General features: G+C 39.9%; 1 protein-coding gene across 4 annotated transcripts in view; it reads left to right on the plus strand.

The window, feature by feature from the left end:
* Positions 1-25,538, plus strand: part of MYO16 (myosin XVI) — a 530,197-nt gene that overhangs the window by 222,944 nt on the left and 281,715 nt on the right. For all 4 annotated transcript variants that reach the window (XM_030856764.2, XM_060288080.1, XM_060288082.1 and 1 more), the window contains exons 7-9: positions 837-962; positions 12,374-12,449; positions 15,760-15,913. In XM_030856764.2, the coding sequence (XP_030712624.1) occupies positions 837-962; positions 12,374-12,449; positions 15,760-15,913 (356 nt within the window). The remainder of the gene's footprint in view (positions 1-836; positions 963-12,373; positions 12,450-15,759; positions 15,914-25,538) is intronic.

Genomic DNA, 25,538 nt, shown 5'->3' on the forward strand with positions numbered 1-25,538 from the left:
ATTCCTCCAAACCCTGATCTCATCATGGTAGTTCCTGAGGCTTCATTTCTAAGCTTCAGTTTGCATTGAGAAACTCAACTGGGAGAATATTAAAATGATAGCTACATAATCATTTTAGAGCTTGTTGGCATTAATTCATCCTTTCTACTGCTCCTGTCCCTTTTTTTTTTTTTTTTTTTTTTGCGGTACGGGGGCCTCTCACTGTTGCGGCCTCTCCCGTTGCGGAGCACGCGCAGGCTCAGCGGCCATGGCTCACGGGCCCAGCCGCTCTGCGGTATGTGGGATCTTCCCGGACCGGGGCACGAACCCGCGTCCCCTGCATCGGCAGGCGGACTCTCAACCACTGCGCCACCAGGGAAGCCCCTCCTGTCCCTTTTACATGTATGTAGCCATGGCAATGATCACATTTCCTGTGGTCATTTATATCTTTGAGTCCCCCTCCTGTAACACCAAATACAGGGCTGGAATTTTAGAGCTAGTCAGTACACGTGTGACTTTGGGACAAGAAGTGGTAAATCACTGAGATATTATATTTTGTATTTACAAGTATTCAGATTATAGTAGAAAGGGGCACTGGAGAGCGAAATAGGAATTACATGGAAAAGTGCACATTGTCAGGGTCAGAAGGAAAATAATAAATAATTAACCTATAACCCTTTTTTCAAAGAATGATGACATCCACTCGTACCCAATAAAATTACATATGTGTTCTTTTTAAAAGGTCTCTGTGTTTTAGATCTGATACTTTATTAAATGGGTGTCTTTCAACCACTGAATAAACTACATTGCTGTCCCTGCTTTTTTAAGTTAAATGACAAAATATCTCTTCGTTGCAGTTGCATATGGCATGTGCAAGTGGCTACAAGGAAGTGGTATGTCTTCTCCTGGAACATGGCGGGGATCTCAATGTAGCAGATAATCAGTACTGGACCCCACTCCACTTGGCAGCAAAGTACGGCCAGGTAAAATAATGTTCTGGGTTAGTTTTAAAGAATTATTTTATGATCAATGCATCATTTCATATTTTGTTTTGTTTTGTTTTCAGATTATGTACTAACATTATGTAACTTGACTTTTAATGGACTCGTCTTACTAAACAAATATGTTTGTGGTTGAAAGAAAACATTTACTTTTAGAAGGACACATTCATAGCCTACATTCCTCAGAACTCTGCGTGTTGTAGTCAGAATCATTGGAGAAATAATCAAAACTTAGAAACATTCTTTATAGAATGGACTTAATACTATTTTCTTAATATTATATAGTTCTTATCAGTGTACAGTTTCATGAGTCTAGGGTAATTGTGTTTGTTTTCTAGAGTTAGTAGATGTAAAGCAAAGTTACATTTTATATTTTATTTTTTTCTATAAATTATATTTCATTTTAATGAATGAAGGATGGGTAGCAGAGTTCTTTCTCTGAATTGATGCTTGGCTGTAGCTAATATATCTTGAGTTACTACTGCACAAACTAATTTCTCACTAGATACTAATATACCATGAAGAAGAAGCAAACTTTAACTTCTAAATAATTTATATGGGTGAATGTGATCCAGCGGTGTTCATAATACTTTATTAATGTTACAATTGATTTACAAAAAATACATAATATGTTATGTTAGAGAAAGTCTTAGTGGTAATAGTAGAAAATATAACTCAGGTTACATATATATGGAGATTTAAGCTAAACTTGTTGATGTCCAAACATTAGCTTGTGGTAACAATCTCACTCACAGAATTTATAGTAAGTTAAATCCCTTAGATACTAACCAGTGTGCAAAATATCCATCATACAATTTGAGTCATGCAACTGTTGAATAAATTGAAAGCATTTGCATCTCAAGCATCGTAGGAAAAGCATATTGCTTGGGAAGGTCTTCCAAACTAATAAGAACGTTGTTTGTTCTGATGACGTTTCCTGTAGAAAAAGATTCATTCATTCAGAAAAAAGATTCATTCATTCAGTAAATATTTTTATCAGGCTACTGACAACTCCAAATCTGTGCTTCTAGCAAGTGAGCGTGTGCATAAGTGAATGGTTGGGTTCATGAGATACGGCTGGATGTAGCTGCAATCATTGGCCTCAGGAGTCCAGGTTTCCCAGGTCTCACTAGGATCCCAGGAGTATCGGGGCATCAAAAGTATACCATCAGGACATTAGTAATCCATGCTAGCACAGCAGCATCCCAGGATACACTGGGTGAGAAGTTTTGTCATCTGTAAAAAATAGAGAAGTGAACATATAAGCAAGTACTCTTTCCTTGAACACAACTTACTGGCCTGTGCTGATGAGGTGGTAATCAGTAAATTATCAAAATGTGCCCCTTGTAGTCAGAGATTGCTTCTGGAAGGAGCTAAATCTGAAAGTGAAAATGTAGCAGAACACTACCAAACTAGAATGAATCATTTTAACCAATTTTTCACTTTGACTGACTGGGCTTTTAGATTTTGGACCAGGTATCATTGCAAAGAGGAGCTAATTGTTTCCCTTTAACCACTTTCGTAAGAGAATCGACTCAGGGGAAATAGGACTCGATTTAACAAAAATTTTTTAAAAACATGCCTTGGACTAAATATGTCACTTTTCTGTTACCAGACATTTAAATGGTTTTTTTCAGGACCCAGTGTATGGTTTTTGTTTTATTTAACTGCAGGTCAAATGAAATATTTGGTATGAGTTGATGCATTTTATTTGCTGTTGTACTTTTCAGTTCTGTGATTTCCGTTCGGTTCTGTCTTATAACTTCTATGTCTTTGATGAGATGTTCTATTTTATCCTTTGTTTCAAGAGAATTTGTAATTGCTTGTTAAAGCATTCTTATGATGGCTGCTTTAAAATCGTCATCAAATAATTCCAGCATGATTCATCCTGCTCTTGGTGTCAGTTAATTGTCTTAGTCAAATTATGATTTTCTGATTTTGTTATGACCATGATGAGAGATTTTTAATTGCTTCTTGGACATTTTGGCTATGTTGCTAGGAGAATCTTGGTCCTATATACATCTTCTATTTTAGCAGGCAGTCACCCTGCTTAGGTTAAGCGTTCAGGTTCCAGTCTACCTGAGTGGGAGGTGGATCCAATGACAGTTTAATTTTCAGACCCTTCCAGGTATTATTTTGGTATGATTGGTTTATCTGGTGCCCCTGGAGTTCCTACTGGTTTCTTCTGGTGTCCCCAAAGGGGTAGAAGGCGTTTCCTCGGGCCAGGCTGCCCCGTGTCTCTGGGTGGGGTAGGAGAATCTCCACGGGGACAAAGGACTTTCAGGGCTGGAGGCCTCTGGAGTATGCGCCCCCCCCCCCCACTTGCAGGTGCCATCCCCTCCCCAGCCACCCTTGTCTCTCTTTGGGGAGGGGCATCTCGGTCTCAGTGGAAAAAGAGTGCCTGCTCTGACGCTTAGTGTTAGCAGGGTCATGGTGCTGTATTCACCTGATATTGTCAGGGAGACATGGTTTAAAAGGGGGAGGGATGCCTCTACCTGGGCCCCCTTCTGTCGCTGGGTTGGGCTGGGAAACACTGGGTCCAGGGTTGCCTTCTTCTATTGGGTGTAAGGACGTAGGCTACCCTGCCCGTCCATGGTTTCACCCTTCTGTGGGTCCTGAGTCACCTTTCTCCTTGGACTTTTCAGAGTTCTTCTTGGGTTGCTTGTTATTTCCAGGGTTTATTATAATTAGCAGAGAGGACCAGTAAGAAATCAATCTAAGCTGGTGTGTTTTAAAACAACTGCTTCTGTTTACAAAAATTACTTATTTATGAAAGACCTGTAAAACTTGATGTAAGGCACATAAGCCCAATACAACTGCTACTTCCTTCATAAAGCTTCCTGGAACGTTTGTCACACAAAAGCCATAAGATAGAAGAATCACTGATGGATAAGGTAGAGGATATCGGTATTCCACGCCATTACCTGTCACATTCCAAAAATTTCCCAAACTTTGGGTTTTCTGAAACTATGTTTTCAGCCTAGAGAAACATAGTCATGAACTTATATGGGAAATATGATTCAAAAGGTGCATTGACTTTGCAAAATGCAGAGCAATTAAGGTGAATGTTTTTATTACCGTATTCCCAGTGTACCAGCTACATTCCCAGCGCTTACCATTTATTAATGATTAATGGTAAATTAATGAAGAAACACTTCCCAATTGCTGCATTTTTTTCAAAACCAGCTGCACAATATCTGACCCCAACTTTTAAAAAACATAATTTTAGGGGGGTTCCTACTTTGTCTTCTATTTCCCAGACACTCCTCCCACGTACACATACACACCATAGGTCATTCTGCACATCTCGGGGATTCAACCAGCTTTGCTCTGAGGATTTCCATGGCCCGGCACTGGCTCTAGCACCAGCCAGCCCTCGCTGGCTGTAGGAGCCTAACCAGCCTTGCTGATTCTTCCTCCCTAGAGCCTGGCCCCAGGGTCTTCAATCACTGAGAACCATCAACTTCTGTTAAAAGGGGATTTTTACATAGCTTGGAAGGTTGGTGAGAATGATGGAGGTAAATGCATCAGACCATCTGTGCCCATGTGTCCAGGTCAATTGATCCAGCTGCTAGATTCACAGAGACAGATGTCCAACACACAGTTTTCCAGAAATGGCCACCAATAGTGTACAGATAAGGCAGATTTAAAAACCAATCTCACCTTTACCCTCTGCTTCTCTAGAAAATGACTCGCCATTAATTCAGTATTTTCTAAATCCTTCAACATTTTAGTGCCAAGGAGAGGGTCTGAAGATCATATGTCTTTTCCACTTTGCTCCATTAAACCTACTCCAATGGGGTCTCCACCAGAACGTAAGCTCCAACACAGCAGAGACTTTACCTGTGTTGCCCAGCATGCTTTCTTGGTGTCCAGCAGAGCAGCGGAAGGGCTTGAATGGACAAATCCACCAGCCAAGAACTAGAAGCAAAGCTTTAACACTGAAAGAGAGAGTGGGGCTTTTCCATTGGAACACATGACACCAAACCCAGAATACTCTTCCTCGATTTAGACTCAAAAAACAATGAGAGATTTCTGTTAATAGAGGATTTTGAGTAAACTGTATCTTGATTATTTTGTCCAGAAAATACCATAGGATGTCTTGAATTGTTTTTAAAAATTGTTCACCCGTAAAAATACCATTTCCTATTCATTTTGGAAATGATATTTTAGAAAGAGGTATTATTTGGGTATCAATTTATAGGCATGGGCGATTTATAATTCTCTAAAGAAATTTACTGTAAATAAATACACCTCAGTTCAGGGAAAAAAAACTTTAGAAATGCCAACATTTTAGAGAGACTAATGGCATTTTTACAGACCTTCATCGCAACTTCAGTTTCTTATAAATATCTTACAGGTATAAATGCCTTTTGGAGAAGGCAGTCCATAATTTATAACAGTATTTATAACTGACGTGTATACTGGGATTTATAACTGACATGCATACATATTTTAAAACTTGCCTTTATAAATATATTAACTTCTCCGGTGAGAAAAAAAGAGATGCCTGTTCTCGTTTAAAACTAGGAACTGAATAAGTTACGTGAGCAGTAAGTCCTTTGATTTTACAACTTTTTACGAGTTGTACATAAAATAAAATTCTATTCTAGCCTTGTACATATTTTTGGTGTTTATAATAGGATTGGCAATGCTACAACAAGAGATAAGTAAATAATTGTACAAATGCTAAAATCTAAATCTCCTTCCCTTCAAAAGTATCTTGAGTCACACAACCTGCATATCTTGATGTTCAAAGGAGTCGTTTGTATTCTTAAATACATTTTACCCAAGTACCTAAGAATTGAGATATATTCAGAGTTTTTATTCTTTAGATATGTCTTTTTCCATTGAGAAAAACAAAAAACACTCTCTGGTACCCCGCTGAGCATCAGCTATTGATAAACTCAGTGCTGGATCCTAGGTTCCCTCTCTTCTCAATGTTTACACGTCTTTAGGGAATCTCACACCTGCAACTTCAAATGCTCTACATGATCACAGCCCCCAAAGCCCTTTCTTGTTTTTCTCTCAAGTTCCCGGCCCATGAGGACCGCTGCCTGGTGGGTAATCTCTATCAGTCTGCCCTCAGACCCAACTTGGGTACAAAGGGAATTATCATCTTCTTTTCCCCAGTCTGTTGTCCCTTCTGTGTGTCACCATTTACTCGTCACAAACCTGGGCATTGTCGTTTTCCTGCCTCTCCCATAACTAAGAAGCCACTGAGCCCACAGACTCCTCCCTAGTGAATAGCTTTGAGCTGTATGAGTTATAACCGCAACCGATTAATCTGTACATCCTCTCTGCCTCTGCCTTCACCCAGAGCATCAGCATCTCTGCCTCTGGATCAGCTCATCAGCCTCCTAATAGAGTCCTCTCCCCCTCCTCCACTCCACTCTCAACAACGTGGCTACAGCGAGCTTTCTAAATGTAAATGTAATAGAACTCTTCGATCCACCATCCTTTCCATTGCTGCTGATATGAAACACCTACTCCATCACACAAGAGTCCCCATGGGCCAGGAATTCTGCTTAATTCTACCGCTGTTTTTCTCCTATTCCCCCCACCAGGTTGGAGGACATGGCTATACTGAACTTGTTTCGATTTCTGGAATATGCCACCATGTACATCCTTTTCATGTTCTTTGCTTTTCTTGAAATTGTTGAGTGGTTAAATCTTCCCTGCCCTGCAGGACTCCCCTGAGTTGTCAGTTCACTGGCTGTCTTTTCTACCTTCCTGGATCCCAGTGTGATGCCCCCGTCATGCACCCTACGTAGCACCTGTATCCCCCATACCACATCACTTATCACATGCTGGAATTATCTCTTATACTTGTTCATATTGACCCTCTAGTTTGTGAGAACTGAGTGCAGGTACAATGTCTATTTCTTTACCTGCACGGGGCTGGCACAGAGCACTCAGTTACTACTTATTCATGAGAGAGTCAGCGAATGTCCTGGTTTAGCAGATGCTTGTCTGTCTCAGTGCATCACTGAACACATGTGTGAAGAGACAGTGGGTGAGCACACACCTTGAGAGTGGTGGGCCAACAGGAGAAATCCTCAAGGAGATATCCAGGAGTACCTGGGCATGAGCAGGGCGTTGGGGGGCGCTGGACATAGAGATTTGTGATAGGTGACTCAAAGAGATCACGCACGGTGGAGGGGGAGTTCAATGAAGGGCAAAACAAGATGGGCAGCACCTCTTTAATAGTCTAAAGAGTTCATCAGAGGAATCTTTTTATATTTTAGATCTGAAATTTTTCAGATGGCTCTGAGTTAGAGGCATTTACCCATTTTGATGTAGAGTATGAACCCATGAGTGTAGGATATGCAAATTCTGAATTCCCAAAGACGTTTAACATAATTTCTCTTTATTAAGTGAAACAATCTCTTTTAGTTTCTGGACTAGGAATTTGACTATCTCTGAATGCTCAGTTTTTCTTTTTTTTACTTTTTAAAGAAGTAATTTAAATGACCATCAAGGAATTAATTTTGCTGAATTTATCCAAACCGAAATACAGTTGTCCAAAGAATGAGCAAAGTCCATAGCCAGTAATTTGTGTGAGTTTAAATTTCAGCTTAAATATATTTTCTGTCAGCCACGCAGGGCCTCCTTTGACACACACAGAGACCCCGAATCTCACACACACACACACACACACACACACACACACACACACACACACACACACTCACACACACACACACACACTCACACACACACACACACACAGAATGTCAGCCACCTTACCCTCTGATAGTTTTGGTGATTATAAAGTTCTTGTAATAGTGGAGATGAATCTTTGTTGGGTTCACACTTTACCTACTCACACTGAAGTAATTTACCTAAAGATCTTACCTGAGGTTAAAACAAACGTTGCAGACTACTCTGAAATTGAAATCAGTACTTGCCCTGCTTAATTTAGTTCCGGGGCACGCCTCACTGATTTCTAACTGGAAGCACGTGGGAAATACTGACTTGAAGAAAAATGGAATTCCCCAAGTGAGAGAATCTTCTTCATTCCACACATGAATGTTTGTTTTTACAGGCCCCAAAGAAAATGGAAGTCCTTTTGTGGTCATAGATTTTCATGTAGGAAACCATTTGCTTTGACCACTCCAGTGCTCTCTGCAGTTACAGGGGAAGCTGTGGAGAGAGGTGATTTGCAGAGAGATTGCCCAAGTTTCTCTTTGGAGTTCTGTAAAGAGTGAATTAAATTTAGAAATGCAAAGTAATTGTTAGATTCTCTTACAATCGGACATTTTTGTCATAAAATGAAAGCTTTTAGGTACTGCTGTTTTTTTTTCAAAATTGTGAAAAACAAGGGCAATCTTACATAATTCTTGGCTTCGCATGTTTTCTTTTCTTTCTGCTTTTCTTCTTCCCTTCATCCTTCCCTTCCTTGCTTTTTCCCTCCCTCCTGCTTTTTTCTTTTCCTTCTTCCCTTCCTCCATCCTTTCCTCCCTTCTTCCCTTCTTTTCCTATGGTTGAAAAGCAAGCAAATCTCTCAAATTTTTGATACAAAACAAAACTCCTTTCTATACCCATTTTGATGTCCTGGGACCCTGCTCTATATATTCTGTCTCTCAGATTTCGAGAGAGCATCTATGTCTTTAGTAAACTGTATATATTTGGAAATAAAAATAAACCCTAAATATAAGCAGTCTGCTGTAACATGATTTAAGTGTTATTGATATATTTTATTTTCTGTAAAACCAAACACTGATTTGCAGTGGACTTGTGGGAAAGCTAGCAATGGCACAAACTGTTTAAAATCTAATTAATTTTACAATGAGAATACTAACAAGAGCAGTGATTGATGGCTGGGGAGATGCTTTGGAGTGTCTGAGCAGAGTGCTTGCATGGGTGGAGAATGACTGACAAACGTCACAGAAACAACAAAGCCACAGATCAGAAAAGCCAGTCCCCTTCTAGTCAATATAATAAACCGAGAAATGGAAAGACAAACATAGGAAAAGAGAAAGAATAAAAATTCCAAAGGAATCTCCAAAATTAAAAAGAAAAATACCATTAAAAACAAAATATATAGGAATAGTTTTTACATAAGACATGTAAGATTTCTACACTGGAAACTATACAACCGTATTATATAAATATAAACAATATAATTTAAAAGTAAAGAAGACCTAAATAAATGAGGTGGTAAGCCATATTCACGTGTTGAGACAGTGACTATTGTTAAGATCCTGTTACCGACCCTTTCAAGTTGGGCCCCAACAAGGGTCCTCCTGCCTGGCCTGCTGACACCAATAGAACAGGACCGAGTTGGGTTCGGAAGCACAGGGAAGCTTTATTCTTTTTTAAAAATTTTATTGAGGTATAGTTGATATACAGTGTTGTGTTAATTTCTGCTGTACAGCAAAGTGATTCAGTTGTAGATCTATATATTCTTTTTCATATTCTTTTCCGTTGTGGTTTATTACAGGATATGGAATATGGTTCTCTGTGGGGAAGCTTATTCTTTGATTGGAGAACGGAGAGGTGTGGGTGTGGCTGGCTATAGGGATCTCTCAGTGGGAGGGGTTGGAGTTCTGTGCGGGGGCGGGTAGCACAGGTGCATTCGTTGCTCACAGCTCCAGTGCCGGGTGCAGATTTTTGCACACGGCCCACCACCACCATCTTGGACAAGGTGTGGTGGGCGGTGCTTCTGCGCACGGCCCTCAGAGCTGAGGTGTCCTGGGTGCAGCCATTTGCCCCCAGGAACTCTGGTCTGAAGGGCTGGGTGCGAGGCTTCTGCCCGCGGCTCCCTGTGAGCCAGTGAAGCTAGACTACGTACAGAAGAAGAGGTGAGACGTTATCTTATCCCCTAGGTTCCATCTAATTTTCCCCCCGGGACACCAGTGGGTTTTGCTGAGAATAGTACCTATGGAAGGTAGAATAGTGGCCCCCAAAGCTGTCCACACCCTGATCGCCAGAACCTATCAGTATGTTACCTGACAAGGCAGAACTTTGCAGCTGTGGCTAAGTTAAAGGTCTGGACGTGGGAAGGGATCTCCAGGTGGGCCCACTGTGATCACTGAGCCCCTAAGAGCAGAGACCCGTTCCTGGCCGAGGGTTGGTGGGAAATGCGACAATGGAAATGGTCGGAGAGGTGCGACACTGCTGGTCTGGGGATGAAGAAGGGGCCCCCAGCCAGGGAATGTGGGTGCCTCCGAAAGCTGGAAGAGTCAGGACACAGATGCTCCCTTGGGGCCGGAAGGAAACAGTGCTGCCAATGCCCTGGTTTGAACCCAGTGAGACCGGCGTCAGACCTCTGACCCGCAGAAGTGTAAGATAGTTATTATTTATTGCTTAAACTGCTAAGTTTGTGGTAATGTTTTATGGCAGCCGTGTAAAGCTAATCTAGCATCTGTTTACTTCACGCAATCCCCATCAAAATACTACAGCCTTTCTCACAGAAATTGAAAATTCATTCTGAGGTTTATATGGAAATGCAGAGGACCTATATAGACAAAATTATCTTGAGAAAAACATTAGATACTTTTTTCAAGAATATAAGTTTTTTTTACTTATTTCAAGACTGCCTCAAAAGCAGTTCAATAAGAAAAAATAGTCTTTTTAACAAATACTGCTGAGAAACAAAGGATGCTGGACCCAAATTAACCTTAAGTACCTTTAGGTGCCACTTACAAAAATTCACCTGAGATGGACCATAGACGTAAAAGTTCAAATTATAAAGTTTTTAGAAGGAAATGTATTATGATATTATCATGGCCTTTGAGTAGGCAAAGAGTTATTTGAACCTAAAAAGCACTAACAGCTAAAGAAAAAAAATATATATATATGAAAGTTATGCATAAACAGAAGTAAAACAAATTTTAAAAATCCTGTTCATCAAAAGACATTTTTAAAAAGATGAATAGGCAAGCCATAGAATGGGAGGAATTATTGGTAATGCTTATATCTGACAAATGTATCTAGAACATATAGATCAGTAATCCAAAGAAAAATACTTCAGTAATAAATGGGCAAAAAAATCTTGAACAGATTTCACAAAAGAAAATACAAGAATGGAAATAAAGCACATGAGGGGATGTGCAGTGTCGTTGTCAGCAGGGAAATGCAAGTTAAACTGTACTGGGCTACTACTTCTTTCGCAGTAGAGTAGCTCAATGTTTTTAAATGACAATATCAAGTGTTAGGGAGGATGTGAATCTAGCAATATGTAAATAGCTGGTCATAAAATTATTAAATAGAATGTGGAACAAAAGGAACTCTGGTTGGCAGTGGGAGTGTAAACTTGAACTCTTTGAAAAAAAAATTGGAGCTATCTCATCAGTTGTACATGACCAGACCTGTATGCCAGCAATTTCAGTCCTAAGTACATTTATCCTGAAGAAATTCTTGAACGTGTACACTAAGAGATATAAACTAGAATAGTTATAGCAACATTATTCTTAAATATAGGTAAATGGTTGCAATGGCTTGAATGTCCACTGAGAGGAAGGTGGGTAAATTGTGATGTATTTGTACAATGCAGTTCTGTGCAGTCAAACAAACAAATGGAGCTCGGTTAAACCCATCACCTCAAAAATGCAATGTTAATTCATGAAAGCAAAGCGCAGAAGAATATATACACCAGGATTTCATTTCTATAAATGAGACAAACAGCTGAAACCAAAGCGATGTGTTGATTAGGGATACTTCTTAAGTAAGGTCTAAGCTTACAAAGAAAACATAGTAATTGGTTAACATAAAATTCATGACGGTGGTCAACTCTGGGAAGTAGGAACAGGGATAATTTGGGAAAAGAACACACAAACACACTATGAATGACATTTAAAGAACTTGGGTGCACTGGACTCTATTTCATTATTTGCTCTTTCAACGGTACCTATCCCTTATACATATGCTTTGTATGTACGATGTATTTTATAATAAACTTTAAAAAATATATTAATCTCTCATCAAGTTGCTTTATTCTTATAACTTGAGATGAAGTTTTTCTAATTGTCCATTAGACCTTAGGTTCATATTGTCCATGATGCTGTAAATGGATGGGCAGTAACAAGAAGTGTGACTTTCATGAATTGTTAAATTAAAACAAAACACACTGTAACATGTGATTCCTCCCATTAGGTGCCCAAAAATCGATGTGAAAGGCGTTAAGTGAACCTTTTCAAATCCTCAACGACTTAACCCACTTGATGAGTAATTTTTTATTTGAATGCATTAATTGATAAAACAGTTTGAATGTCATTAAAAAAAAAACCAGGAAATGGAGAGAGTAAGAAACATTTAGCATAGCAGGTTACGCTAATGCATTCTCATTCCACCAGTGCCCCTGGAGGATAGCAACTTTGGATTCTTTACTGATGAATCTTAAGTATCCAGCATAATCTTTCCTATTTCAATTACCTTTAATGTTTCAGGCAAACCTGGTGAAACTTCTTTTGCTGCATCAGGCAAATCCACACCTGTTGAACTGCAACGAGGAGAAGGCTTCAGGTAGGTTGTGAGCATCCCGGACCCCTGAGCAGTTACTGTCTTCTTCCCATCATATTGACGTTGCTGACCCATCTCTGACACAGCTCCAAAGTGAGTCAGCCTCTCCTGAGATGCTCTGTGAAACCCAGCCCAGTTCAAGCCTGATTCACAAACTCCTGTGCACTGCTACGTTACAAGTACCTGTCAGAGAGCAGTTAAGTTTACAGGGACTTCATTGCAATGTGCTCTTTGGGCTTTAAATTTCCCGGCCAGTGATTCCTGCGGTGTCACTTACTTTAAAATATATTTTTTCTGTTATTTAACTAGTTTCTCACCATACCAAATACATGCTTGTTCATTAGGGTATTTTTAAATGGGAAAAGTATTTTTTTCTGTGCAGATATTTATACTGCAAGCAATAGAGACTACCATTCTCAACCTAATTTAAAACTTTGAAAATCTTAATGTTACTTATTTTTTAATCAATATCTTTTTGAAATTTTCTAGAGTCCTTTTTACCACTCTTTTAAAAAGTGGGTACTACGTTCATTTTCTAGTTTTTAAAACTTGACAACAGTGTTACTACCTGTAAGTTACTTTGGGTATATTAAAAATAAGAATTCTAAGTAACAAAGAGAAAAGTCTTGCATAAGTAACAAAATAATGTAAAAATGTTGAAGGTATTAATTGATCTGAATAACATAAATACACTTATTCTTCTTGTTTTTGTATCTCTACTAACCTGAAAGCACTTCACACCTGAGATTTCTTATTTCACGCGCTTCTAGGAGTATAGTTACCCGATAAACCTCCCGTTTAAGACAGAATGGGAGATTTGCTCTATTTCTTATTTTATTGGAATTAAGTATCATTGCTTAATGTTTATTGATCTTATTTGCTGAAAATAAATTGAAGATTTAACAAACTATAAGATGGCTTAATAGTCTCAAACTTTAGAACCACGCTAATTTTAATAATAGGGTAGTGACCTTACTATTATCTACAAAACTTTGCCTAATCGTAAATATTGGAAGAGTACATAGAAATTTGTAGCTTTCTCCTATCTTTTTTCAAAAATATTTTTATTGTACATATAAACCCCGTCCTCTGTTAACTCTAGATCTAACAGGAGATCACATTTTTCCAGATCGTATTTCTGGCTTTTTTCCCAGAGAATGGAATATATCATTGACCCTGGACTGCATGGACTCTGTCTCTCACACTTTGACCTTTTAAGTCTAGGGTCAATTTCACCAAAACAGACACTCAAGGCAATTGACAATGACAGTCCCAGAGCTCCGGGCGTGACTAAGCGTCTGGTCTAGATTCCGCCCTGGCCGCCACAGGCCTAGTGTCTGATGACTCTCTTAGACAATTTTGCCCACGTTGGTCACGCAAAGCCTAGCATCAGTATAATCAGTTCTCCACGCCATGTTGGTCATGAGAGACACAGTGATGGGACCACAGTAGGCTCTCAGTAAACATTTGTTGATTCGTTTCAGGTAGATGCAGGATATACCAACAACAAGAAGAAGGAACCACTTAAAATGATAGTGCAGAAGGCAATCAACTAGACACCCATATTGTGGCCGAGCACATGAAAATCATCATCACTGCTATATATTTAAAAAAAAATTTTATTGGAATATAGTCGCTTTACTATGTTGTGTTAGTTTCTCCTGTACAGCAGAGTGAATCAGCTGTACGTATACATATATCCCCTCTTTTTTGGATTTCCTTCCCATTTAGGTCACCACAGAGCACTGAGTAGAGTTCCCTATGCTATACAGTAGGTTCTCATTAGTTATCTATTTTATACAGAGTATCAATAGTGTATGTATGTCAATCCCAATCTCCCAGTTCATCCCACCACCGCTTCCCCCTTGGTATCCATACACTTGTTCTCTACGTTTGTGTCTCTATTTCTGTTTTCTAAATGAGATCCTCTATACCAATTTTTTCAGATTCCACATATATGAGTTAATATACGATAACTGTTTTTCTCTTTCTGACTTATTTCACTCTGTATGACAGTCTCTAGGTCCATCCACGTGTCTACAGATGACCCCTTTTATGGCTGAGTAATACTGTATTATGTTCTGGTTATTTTGCGCGTCTTGAATTTGAAGTGGACAAAAAAAAATTATCTGAGGGATAAAAGCAGTTTGAGGTATAGCTGTTGCTTGGTATGGAAATAATCTCCCAAGAAGAGGACGCTGAGCTGCTTCCTACTCATTACGTAGATATGATTTAATCTAAAGCAAATGATGATAAAATCCTGGCGTCGATATCTTCCTGTGGTGGCTGAATTACCTCACTCAGCCCACGAAGCCACGTAACTGAAGTTCACGGACACAAGAGGTCGCGCAGTTTAGTCGTGGGGCTTGGAAAGGAGTAGCCACAGCCGTTAGGTTCTTAGTTGCTATTCATGTGATTTTTCTTCAGGACGTATTGATTTTCAGTTTCAGTTGTGAGTAAGTGTAAATTTGATTAATGCACAGCTGTATTGCTGCTCAAATACGTTCAGATGTCACTGTTCACATGTCATTTGGAAGGAAATATAATTATTTTTATTTCACATTGAAAAAGAAATCCCCCCAGATCACAGAGAGAGGCCAGACCCACTGTTTTAAAAACACAACTGAGTAGTTATTTGTACAGCTACCCAGTTAGTAGAATGCTTATAGAATGCTTACTGCATGTTTTATAAGAGCCCAGTCCTTGGGAAGGTATAGCTATTTTCCTCTTTTTTTTTTTTTTTTTTTTGCGGTACGTGGGCCTCTCACTGTTGTGGCCTCTCCCGTTGCGGAGCACAGGCTCCGGACGCGCAGGCTCAGCGGCCATGGCTCACGGGCCCAGCCGCTCCGCGGCATGTGGGATCTTCCCGGACCGGGGCACGAACCCGTGTCCCCTGCATCGGCAGGCGGACTCTCAACCACTGCACCACCAGGGAAGCCCCTATTTTCCTCTTTTGATTCCCATTCATCAGGCTGAAGGAAGACTTTCACGGAGAATAAAACGACATTAAGTTCTCTCCAGCTTAGCTTCTCAGTGATTTCACATTTTACCTGTGACCACTCAGTGCGTATTATTTTTATATTATGTCATTTTATATTATGTCATGTAATTAAATATGCCACTGATGTAACATAAAATAGTCTTTAAAAATAGTAGCACTGCCATTTTATTCCCACCATAAACTTTTAGTGTTTTTTGTTTTGCTTCATGGGTTGATAAATTTTAGCATGTTACATATCAGAATTCTTGAAAGTAAATAGTTCTGTGGGATGTTCCCACTCACTGGCTCTGATCGCCTTATTGTTACTCGTAGATGTTGCCGCGTCTGAGTTTATTGAGGAAATGCTGCTGAAAGCCGAGTCTGCCTGGGAAGGAAGAATGCAAGAGTCTTCCTGTGTTCAGACCTTGGCCCAAGAGGAACCCTATGAAGAGATCATCCCTGACCTTCCAGCCCTTCCCAGCAAGCTGTAAGTGCCTTCTCCCTAGTGATAAAGTCGTAGACCTTGGTCCTTGAGGAGTTAGTTATTCTCCTTTGTCACCCTCTCTAGTCACCAGCCATTTTTCAATCAGTATTAAGTCTGTCTCTCAAGCAAAAGTTAGAAGATTGAAGCTGCGTATCAACATTTACCAAAGATCTTGTGGACGGCAAGGAGTTAGGCATGAAAACCCTCTGATTTTGACCATGTCAGTTCTTCCTTCCCTTTGTCATCACGAGACCAAAGATACTATTTTAAACACATTCCATGTTTTAAACTAAACTGATATATATGGTTTCCAATAACTATCATCGTAACAAAATTTCCTCAAGTAGGAAATACAAATATTCATTTTTTCTCTCAAGTATAAAACTAATGATTTCTTGTTATCTAAAATATGGCCTCAATCCTGACACATGCTATAAAGGAGATGAACCTTGAAAACATTATGCTAAGTGAAGGAAGTCAGACACAAAAGGCCACACAGTGTATGACTGAATTTATGTGAAATGTCTGGAATTAGCAAATCCATAGAAACAGAAAGTATATTAGTGGTTGGATGAATGAGGTGAGGGGAAAATGGGAAATGACTCTGAGTGGATATGGAGTTTCTTTGGGGGGATGATGGAAGTATTCTGGAAGGAGATGAGGTGGTTACACACATCGGTGAGTGTGCTAAAAAGCACTGACTTGTACACCTTGAAAGTGTGAATTTCGTGTTACGTAGATTATGTCTCAGTGAGATAAATAAATACATAAAGAAAGAAACATTTGAGGTCAAGCCCAAAATCTGCTGTATCTAAGCAGTGGGACCTTGAGGAAGGTACTTCCTGTCTCTGACCCTGTGTCTTACCTGGTGATGGAGATTACGTCTAACATTGGAGCATTTGAGGGTTCCCTGAATACAAAGCACCGTCTGGGTTCTGGACCATCTGAGAGGTAATCAGACAGTAAAGACGGAGGCCAGATCACCCCGATCAGGGATGCAGGATGCATCAGAGGACGTGACTGCGTGTGGTGGCTGAAAGGGTTTATAAAGTTATCCCATCATGAGGCAGTTTGGCCAAGTAAGTCCAAGGCACCTATGAGTCAGATGAGGTCTCCCAAGTGAGGGGCCCCCCAGACAAGGCTCAGGACAGGCAGGAGGAGGACAAGCTGTGGTCTCTGCAGGGAGGCTCGCTCCGAGAAGGGAGGGGCTGAGGAGACTCGTCCCCAGTTCATCCATCAGAGGATTCGTCCCACTCCCCAGGTGTAGAGGCAGGCCCAGAGGCAGGATGACTCGACTTCCCTTCCTAGGAGGCGGAAGAGATGCTCCCAACAGGTGCATCACAAGGCCGTGAGCCGGGGGGAAGAGGCTTATTTCAGAGCCTGTCCCATCCCTGGCATCAGAAACACATTCAATTTAAAACCTCTCTAGGTAACGCAGAGGCTCGAGTCAGACATAAATGCACTGACCTCTACTTAATACTAAAATATATTCGTTACTGGATTTGAGTTTTCAACTGTGTGGAAAAGGAGCTTCACTCGTGTGTCAGACGCCGTGCTAAGAATTTCATGGATTATTTTAGTCCATTTTCAAAGCCCCGTTAAGATTTTCTCACTTTCCCAAGGTTACAGAGCTGAGAAATGACAGGTCAGGATTTATAGCCCAGCAATCGGAGCCCAGATCATCTACACCTACACCACCTAACCCCTCTCCTGTGTTCGCAGGTGGGAAAAAAATAGTATCCCATTTATGTGGGAGAGAAAGTGAGAAAGCCATAGGTAGAAACAAAAGTTGGAGTCAAGAATGGTTACCTGATAAGATACATTCCAAGTGGCCTGGAACTAATGATTAGACTATGTTGACCTTGCTCTTTACATTTTTATATTCCTGATATCACTGGAACGAGAGGAGTAATACAGATACTTGCTATGGAAGAATTTTACTTTCCAGATGTTGATATTAAAATCCATACCCGATATGTTCCATTTTACTTTTAAGATTATGTCATGGGCTTCCATGGGAAGAGACATTAAAATGTAAACAGCATCAAACTGTGAGTTAAAACCAAATTCTTTCATAATAAGTTATTTTGGATAAATATTAACTTATCTCTGTGTCTATAGTTTTGGGTTTCTTCTGCTTTAAAAAAATAAAAGAAAGCAAAGCAACCGACCCGCCCAAAAAAGTACTTTTTACTGTTTTTTATATTTTGATTGAACCATGCGTTTTAAACGGATTAATCAGTGGCTTATTTGCTCTACGCAGTTAAGTATTATTGTTTTAATAACATTTTTCTCTTGTTGACACTGAGCAAAGCTTTCAAACTTTGAAATAAGTTTATATTGAAATGTAACCTCTTCATTGAAGTCTGCTGTCATCTTTCTTCAGGATAGAATTGAAAATTATATTAAAGAACAACTCATTATAATGTTAAGGTTTTTTTAACTCTAAAAAAATGACAGGGGCTTCCCTGGTGGCACAGTGGTTGAGAGTCCGCCTGCCCATGCAGGGGACACGAGTTCGTGCCCCGGTCCGGGAAGATCCCATATGCCGCGGAGTGGTTGGGCCCGTGAGCCATGGCCGCTGAGCCTGCGCGTCCGGAGCCTGTGCTCTGCAACGGGAGAGGCCACAACAGTGAGAGGCCCGCATACTGCAAAAAAAAAAAAAAAAAAAAAAAATGACAGGTAGACTTGTTTAGTTTAACAACTAAGCAACTTTGTAAAATTTCTTTTATCACTTATGATTTTATCTTTATAGAATTATTAACAAATGGGAACTGGAGCAAAGAGACGTGATGAAACAACTAGGTACACTTATGTTTTAATGCAGAAAAGCTTAATTTCTAGAATCGACTTGCAGACCTTGTTTTAGTATAAGAAGGAAAAATGGGGATATTTGAGGTCTCCTCTATAAACGAATCCACAGACATTACAAAGGACAACTCTTTCTTTAAAGCTGATAAATGCGTGTATTTTTGGAAAAAAACCCGACCAAACAACAACCACTTGTTGATTTTATCATAGTATCACGGTGCTGATTGATCTGGGCAACAGTTTACTGAGATATATCAGGACATTTTCAGAAATGCCCTTCTTTTGATAGAGAACATGTATGAAGTAAATCAGAGAATTGCCGTGATTGACAGGAAATAGAAATATAGTTAAAAAGAAATCTCTTAGGCGTTACTTACAAAGCAGCATTTCTTCACAAACCAGTTACGTGAGAGTCAGTGGTTATGTCCGATGTTTGGGGGGGGGTTCGGGTTTCTTCTCTCCTCCTCATTTCTGCAATTTTCTGCAGACTCTTCTTTTTGCCTATCTTCTTTCCTTATTTTGCCCAGGATAGAACAGGGTACATTCATTGATAGGAGAAGCAAAGAATTAGAAAGAACCTAAAACATCTTCTCCTCTCCTCTGTATAATCTATTGTTTCTCTTCGATAACCTTTCCCACTTTTTATCTCTAGTCCTCATTCTGAAGATTTAACATGTAAAACCTCATCTGAATTACAGTTGCCCATCTTTCTTCATTATTTTTAACCCCGGCTTCCTTTTTTTTTTTGCATTACAAAGTTGACTTGTTTCTTTTATCTTTTCCCTGAACGCATTTTGCTAAAATTTTAAAAAATAATTGAGTGGTTTACTTTCTAATATCTCAGCATACAAGTCAAATTCCCTTTCCATTGTCAACTTATATTCATTGTTCTGCAAGCATTTTGTGCCGTAAATCATGATTTAGCCCCAGTTGTGCTGCATGGTTTGTAGCAACTGCCTATCTTTGGTTCAACACTGAATCAATAAGAAATTCCTCTGTTATTGGGTTATCCCACATTTCATGGTTTCTAAGACATCTCCTATCCAGTGAACATTATTAAGGTGTCTATTAGTTGCCTGAGTTTCAAGTTCTTGTCTTAAAATGAGCAGGTTAGATTTAACTCCAGAGGTCCTGCCAACTATAGCATTCTCCATTGGGTCTCTACTACCTGTAAAGCTTTTAGGCTTCCTCTCTCTTCCTTAAACCCTCAACAGCTCTTCTCACACGTGACTGCCCCTCCCACTCTGTTCTTTCCCTCCTGCTGACGGGGTGTCTCCTCTCCGCGCTGTCTTTTCCATCCTTAGCTATCTCAGTGCCTCATTGACTGTTATTGCTGCTAATGAAACAGCGGCTGCTGAACGTGCCCTTTGGGGTTTGAACATGGAAATGCTCTCCTAGGGTTTTTAATCGCTGAGACATTCTGATAGATGCCCACTTTTGTTTCTGATATTCTCTTCCATGGAGTCCTTGAGTTGGAATACACAAAAATTCTGCACAGTGCCTACGTGGAGTAGAGTAGTTCACTAAACACTTGTGGGTTTTCACTTATTACTAATATAAACAATGATAACAACTGATAGTTTTTGAGCAGTTACCGGGCATCAGCACTTGTGCAGAGGGATAATTCCATTTAATCCTCAAAACAACAGCTGGAGGTACTTTTTATTTCTCTCTCCGTTTTATACATCCTTGTCCGACACTCAGAGCTTCAGTGACTGGACTCACGTCACACCCGTGTATTCAGTCTGACATTTTTCTGCGAGGAGGTCATTTTCATTGGTAATTCTAACATTTCTAGCTTGTCTTTAAAGAGGAAATGATTGATCTGAGTTTCAGTTATGGTTCGTCTGCGTTAGCTGTGGAACACTGTCGATTTAGGATACGCGTGTAGTATGACAATTGGAGAAGACAGTGCGGAATGAGGAAGAGATGTCCCTTCCACAGAAGTGATGAGTGAGAAGGTTACTCGCAGTACAATCCGTTGTGAATCTGCTTTCCAGTCAGAGTTGCGCACGGGAATGGAACAAGATGGGGCCACTGGGGGAGTTCCCCGGTGGTCCAGCAGTTAGGACTTGGTGCTTTCACTGCTGAGGGCCGGGGTTCAGTCCCTGGTCGGGGAACTAAGATTTCACAAACTGTGTGGCCAAAATAAAATAAAATAAAATAAAAAGACGGGGCTACTGTTTTCTGTCTGTCCACTAAGTTATCCATCCAGCCATTTGACCTTGCTCACTCTGTCTAAAAACCAATGATGTGACTTCAGACTGGAGCTTTGAGGCAGCCTAACTTCTGTTCCTGACTGGTAAACATATCAACATTCTGGGAGGACCATGTGCCCTTACTCCATGGGAAGAGGGCACCAAAGCTCTGAGCTCAGGACCCTCTAAGACCTTGCCCTGTGTGTCTGTTTGTTTAGCGGGTCCTGATTTGTATCCTTCACCATAAAGCTGCAATGGTAAGTATAGGGCTTTCTTGAGTTCTGTGAATCATTTGAGTGAATGCTCAAACCTGAGAAGGGTTGAGGGAGCCCCTGAATTTGTAGCTAATTGGTCAGAAGTGCAGGTGGTCTGGGGACGCCCAGACTTGTGGCTGACATCTGAAGTAGAGCAGCCGTGTTGGGGACGGTGCCCTGAACTTGCGGGCTTTGTGCTGACTCTAGGTGGTCCGTCCGTGTCAGAAACGCCCTGAAGTTCAGCGCAGGGTTTTGAGGATGGTAACTGTCTCGTGGGGTTGTTGTTTTTGTTGTTTTCTTTTTTTTTTTTTTTTGCGGTACGCGGGCCTCTCCCTGTTGTGGCCTCTCCCGTTGCAGAGCACAGGCTCCGGACGCGCAGGCGCAGCGGCCATGGCTTACGGGCCCAGCCACTCCGCGGCATGTGGGATCTTCCCGGACCGGGGCACGAACCTGTGTCCCCTGCATCGGCAGGCGGACTCTCAACCAGTGCGCCACCAGGGAAGTCCCCTATCAGTACTTTTTAGTGGCAAAGTTGAGCATCACTTGGGAGAATGTGGAGGAGGAGCCCCAGGGCTTTATTCGGGTTCCTGTGTCCAGGCCTCAGTTCTGGACCAAACGTGCAAAGGCCTCTCGGCAGAGCACAGGCCCTGTAGTAATTAGGGACACCCCTCCCCACCCCGCCGCCCCACCGTACACATTCCTGTGTTACTTGGACCAATTCAGCAAAACAAAGCGCTTGGCACAGTTTGATCCACCTTCCTTAGAAAGTAGGTTCACACGCTTCTTGGTGTGGCTACCATACTAGCTACTCATATATTATCCAATTTTCCCTTTACTAATAAGCCCCAAACAGTGCCTTTTGTTTGCTAAATCTAGTGAGTCTAACTGGGTAGGGCCGCTGGGAGCGCTGTTGTTCTCCTGAGTAAAGGGACGGATTTATCTGCTCAGCCTTGTTGTTTTGTGTCCTTCTAATACCATCCTACCTGGGACATAAATGTGTTACCTGGAGATGCCAAGTGTTTCTGAAACCAAAGGATGAAAGTGACTTGCTGAGGATACAGAACAGGAACCTACAAGGAATCAAGGTCCTGGAAGATCTCCTTGAGGTGGTTAGCATTCCTGAGCTGTGTATTTCTGGCTTTCTTGTTTTATGAGAAAAATAACCCTTCATTTCCTTACGATACTAGCCTTAGTTTCAGACTGACGCAGCCTAATGCAATACTGCCTGATACCATAGCTATTATACCCTTGGGGTGCCTTACTTGGGGTCCCATGCCCCACTCAGAAAACTTGTAGTAATGATAATACTCTGACTCTCCAGTGTGTCTTAATGTTCCCTGTGGCTTTTTATGACCTTAACGACTTTTTAATCCAACACTATCAGAAGTTTCCTATAACTTCTGATGTAGGAAGATGGATAGAGTGACCAAATGTCCTGGTTTGGTCCAGTACTAGTGAATGCCTACTTACCTAGCATAACTATCAATAAAGCTCTCTTTCAGCTTAAAAGTGTCCTGATTGGCAATTTATACTCTACTTATGTAGAATCAGGGAACACTGGGATAAAATTTCTTGTGTGCTTTCATTTCAGATTAATATTTTAAAGAAAGTAATTAAATGGACAGTTATCTCAACACTGCTAATTCATATTGCCCTTTAGAGTGTAAAGGGCTTTTGCATCCAAAACCTCATTTGATATATGTAAAATTCTTTCTTTTAGTAATAAATTCTACAAGACATCCAACCTGTTTCCTAATCAAATATTATGACTACATTGCTGAAAATCTGAAGAATGTAGCTACGAAGTTTTGCTAAAGCTGTCAGTCGATTCCCTAAGAATTTACGCTTAGAAAGGGATTCTATAGTCTAGTAGGGGACAGAGAAATGTCAGAATATAGGGACATAATGAGACGTTGAGAATTGTTTAATCTAGTTTCAGTTTAAACCATTCACACTATCCCTCAAACATTGTTGGGCAATTAGACAGCTTTCCAATATTGGTTGAGAAGTAGACTCTCTTTGGGTGAAGGTGGAGGGAAAGGGTAGACATTCCATTTCTATTTCTTTTCTACATTGGAAACAGCTCCATTGATGAGCACGCACTACCTTTTAAGGTGGCTTGTTCCATCCACTGCCACATACGCTCATTATTTTCTTCTCTTATATTATAGACTGAGCGTGAGTGTGTGTGTGAGAGTGTGTGTGTGTGTGTGTGTGTGTGTGTGTATTCTGGTGCTTTTGTGCTGCCAACTTAAGTTTTATCAAATGATATCAAATTTACTTATTAAAAATGTCTGAAAAATGCAGTATATCATTAAACATCTCTTTGATTTAAATAAATGATAACGTTATTTCATGTAAATATCATTCATTATGTACCTATTCAGCAAAATAATTGCATGCTAGCGAGTCACTTCTAGCAAATGTGACTCTTGACATATTTAGAGACTCCCTTCGTAATGCATAGAGCTTCTGGATTAAACTTATTTTAATTTAGAGATTTTTAAAAATTTCTTTGCAAATATCTGTTGAAAACTACTAAGATGAATGAGATGTCTTAAAAACAATATAATTTCCAATCCAACCACAAGTGACACGTTGACGTTTTAATTTATGTTTTAAAGACAAGTAATAGTTTACTAAAATGGTTTTTTAAATTGTAAGTATTTTCTCTTACAAAAACTAAAGTCATTTTTTGGGGGGGGCCAAAGATAGCAATTAATTCAAAACTCTCTAAGAATTGTTTCATTCAACGTAAATCTTTGGATCATAATTTTATTTTATTGATGCAGAGAAACCCCAATTCCCTTTAATAAATAATTTATGTACCTATGTTCCTAGGATTAAAATTGAGAACTGTCTATTTGGCCCATTACTTTAAACACCAAAATAACTGAGTCACATATGCCATTTCTTCATGTTTGTTTCTGTTAAATTTTTTTCCCTGATTGGCCTAATATATCTCAATAGAGTCAATTTTATTTGTTTTCTTTAGTTTTCTAAAATTGCTTTAGTTATAATGGGCCATAACTGTCGCCTTCATTAGTTTTATTATGTTCCTGTTTCGAGTTTCCGAAATAAAATCCTAGTTCCTACAGGCACATTTGCTCTGCATGAAATGCTTTTTATGTTATAGAAATGAGTAAGTCTTGAATACATTCAGTGGAGTTTAGAAATCGGGTGTCTGCTGATATAGTCCATCTGATTTCTTCCTCATCAAGTTAAAATTGTCTCACTTGCATTAATCTAAGGTACCCTTTAGATTTCACAGCTCTTTCGTTTTCTTTATGTATATGGAGTCTGCCTTACCAAAAGCCTTTTAGAAAATATACTATTCAATCCTGTTTTTTTCTTTCTTGCTGATAAATGTCTAGCCCTAATAATTACTTTTTTAATAATCAGAATATTTTCTTCCTTGAAGAAAATGTGGAAAGTGCAGAATAACATCTAGAAGCATGAAAATAATCTCTCATTAGTGTCGAAGAAAAATTGCACCAGAAAAGTTAAAGATACAGGAAAGACTTTATTCAAGAATATAGCAGTAGGGAAGAAATACTGAGCTCAACTCCCTGAAACTAAAGGCCAGAAAGCTTGTCAGCGCTGGGCTTAGAGGAAAACTGCTGAAGGAAATCATCCAGGGGTTGGTCAGAGTGATGAGGCCTGAGTTTGCTCACTGGTGTTTATGGAAGTTAGGCTCCTGGCCTCCCACAGAGACTGGGAGACAAGCGCTCCATCTTTCATGGTGATTGCTTCTCAAAAGGGTGGCTCTCAGGTCCTGGAGAGAGAATCCCCGGGTTGTAAGCCTGGGAGGGGCTTACATCTCAAAGGGGCGGAGAAAACAATTTATAATTGTAAGTTCTTTAAAGTAAGTTGTCTAAGAAGGGAGAGGTCAGGGCTGTAGCGTGGAGAGAAGCTTGTCTAAAGTTCAGTTAAGATTAGTCCTCCTTCCGCATTAGTCCACCTTTTTGGTGCAACTACTGTCTATTCATTGGACATATTTCTTTGTATCCTATATATATTTCTTCTTGTTTATTAAGTTGAATTCTTCTTCCTTCTATATAATTACAACTTTTTAAAAAATTAATCTTATATCATAAATATTTTGCCATAATTGATAAAGTTTTAATGATTATTAAAATACCAATGATTCCTTTCAGAGTATTCCTTTTTCTAGAAGAATAGCATTTTAATACATGTTTATATTCTACAAATGGATAATCAGTGATAATTTAAATATATAGAAGTTAACATATGCATGCTATTGTTAATCACAATGATTATGGATGAAATGTGTCTCATGTAAAAATTAGGATAGAAACCTAAGGAAAAAGTTCCATCTGAATGAGAGTGTTTGTAACCAGCTGC

This window comes from Globicephala melas, chromosome 18 (genome assembly GCF_963455315.2).
Source record: "Globicephala melas chromosome 18, mGloMel1.2, whole genome shotgun sequence".
NCBI lineage: Eukaryota > Metazoa > Chordata > Mammalia > Artiodactyla > Delphinidae > Globicephala > Globicephala melas.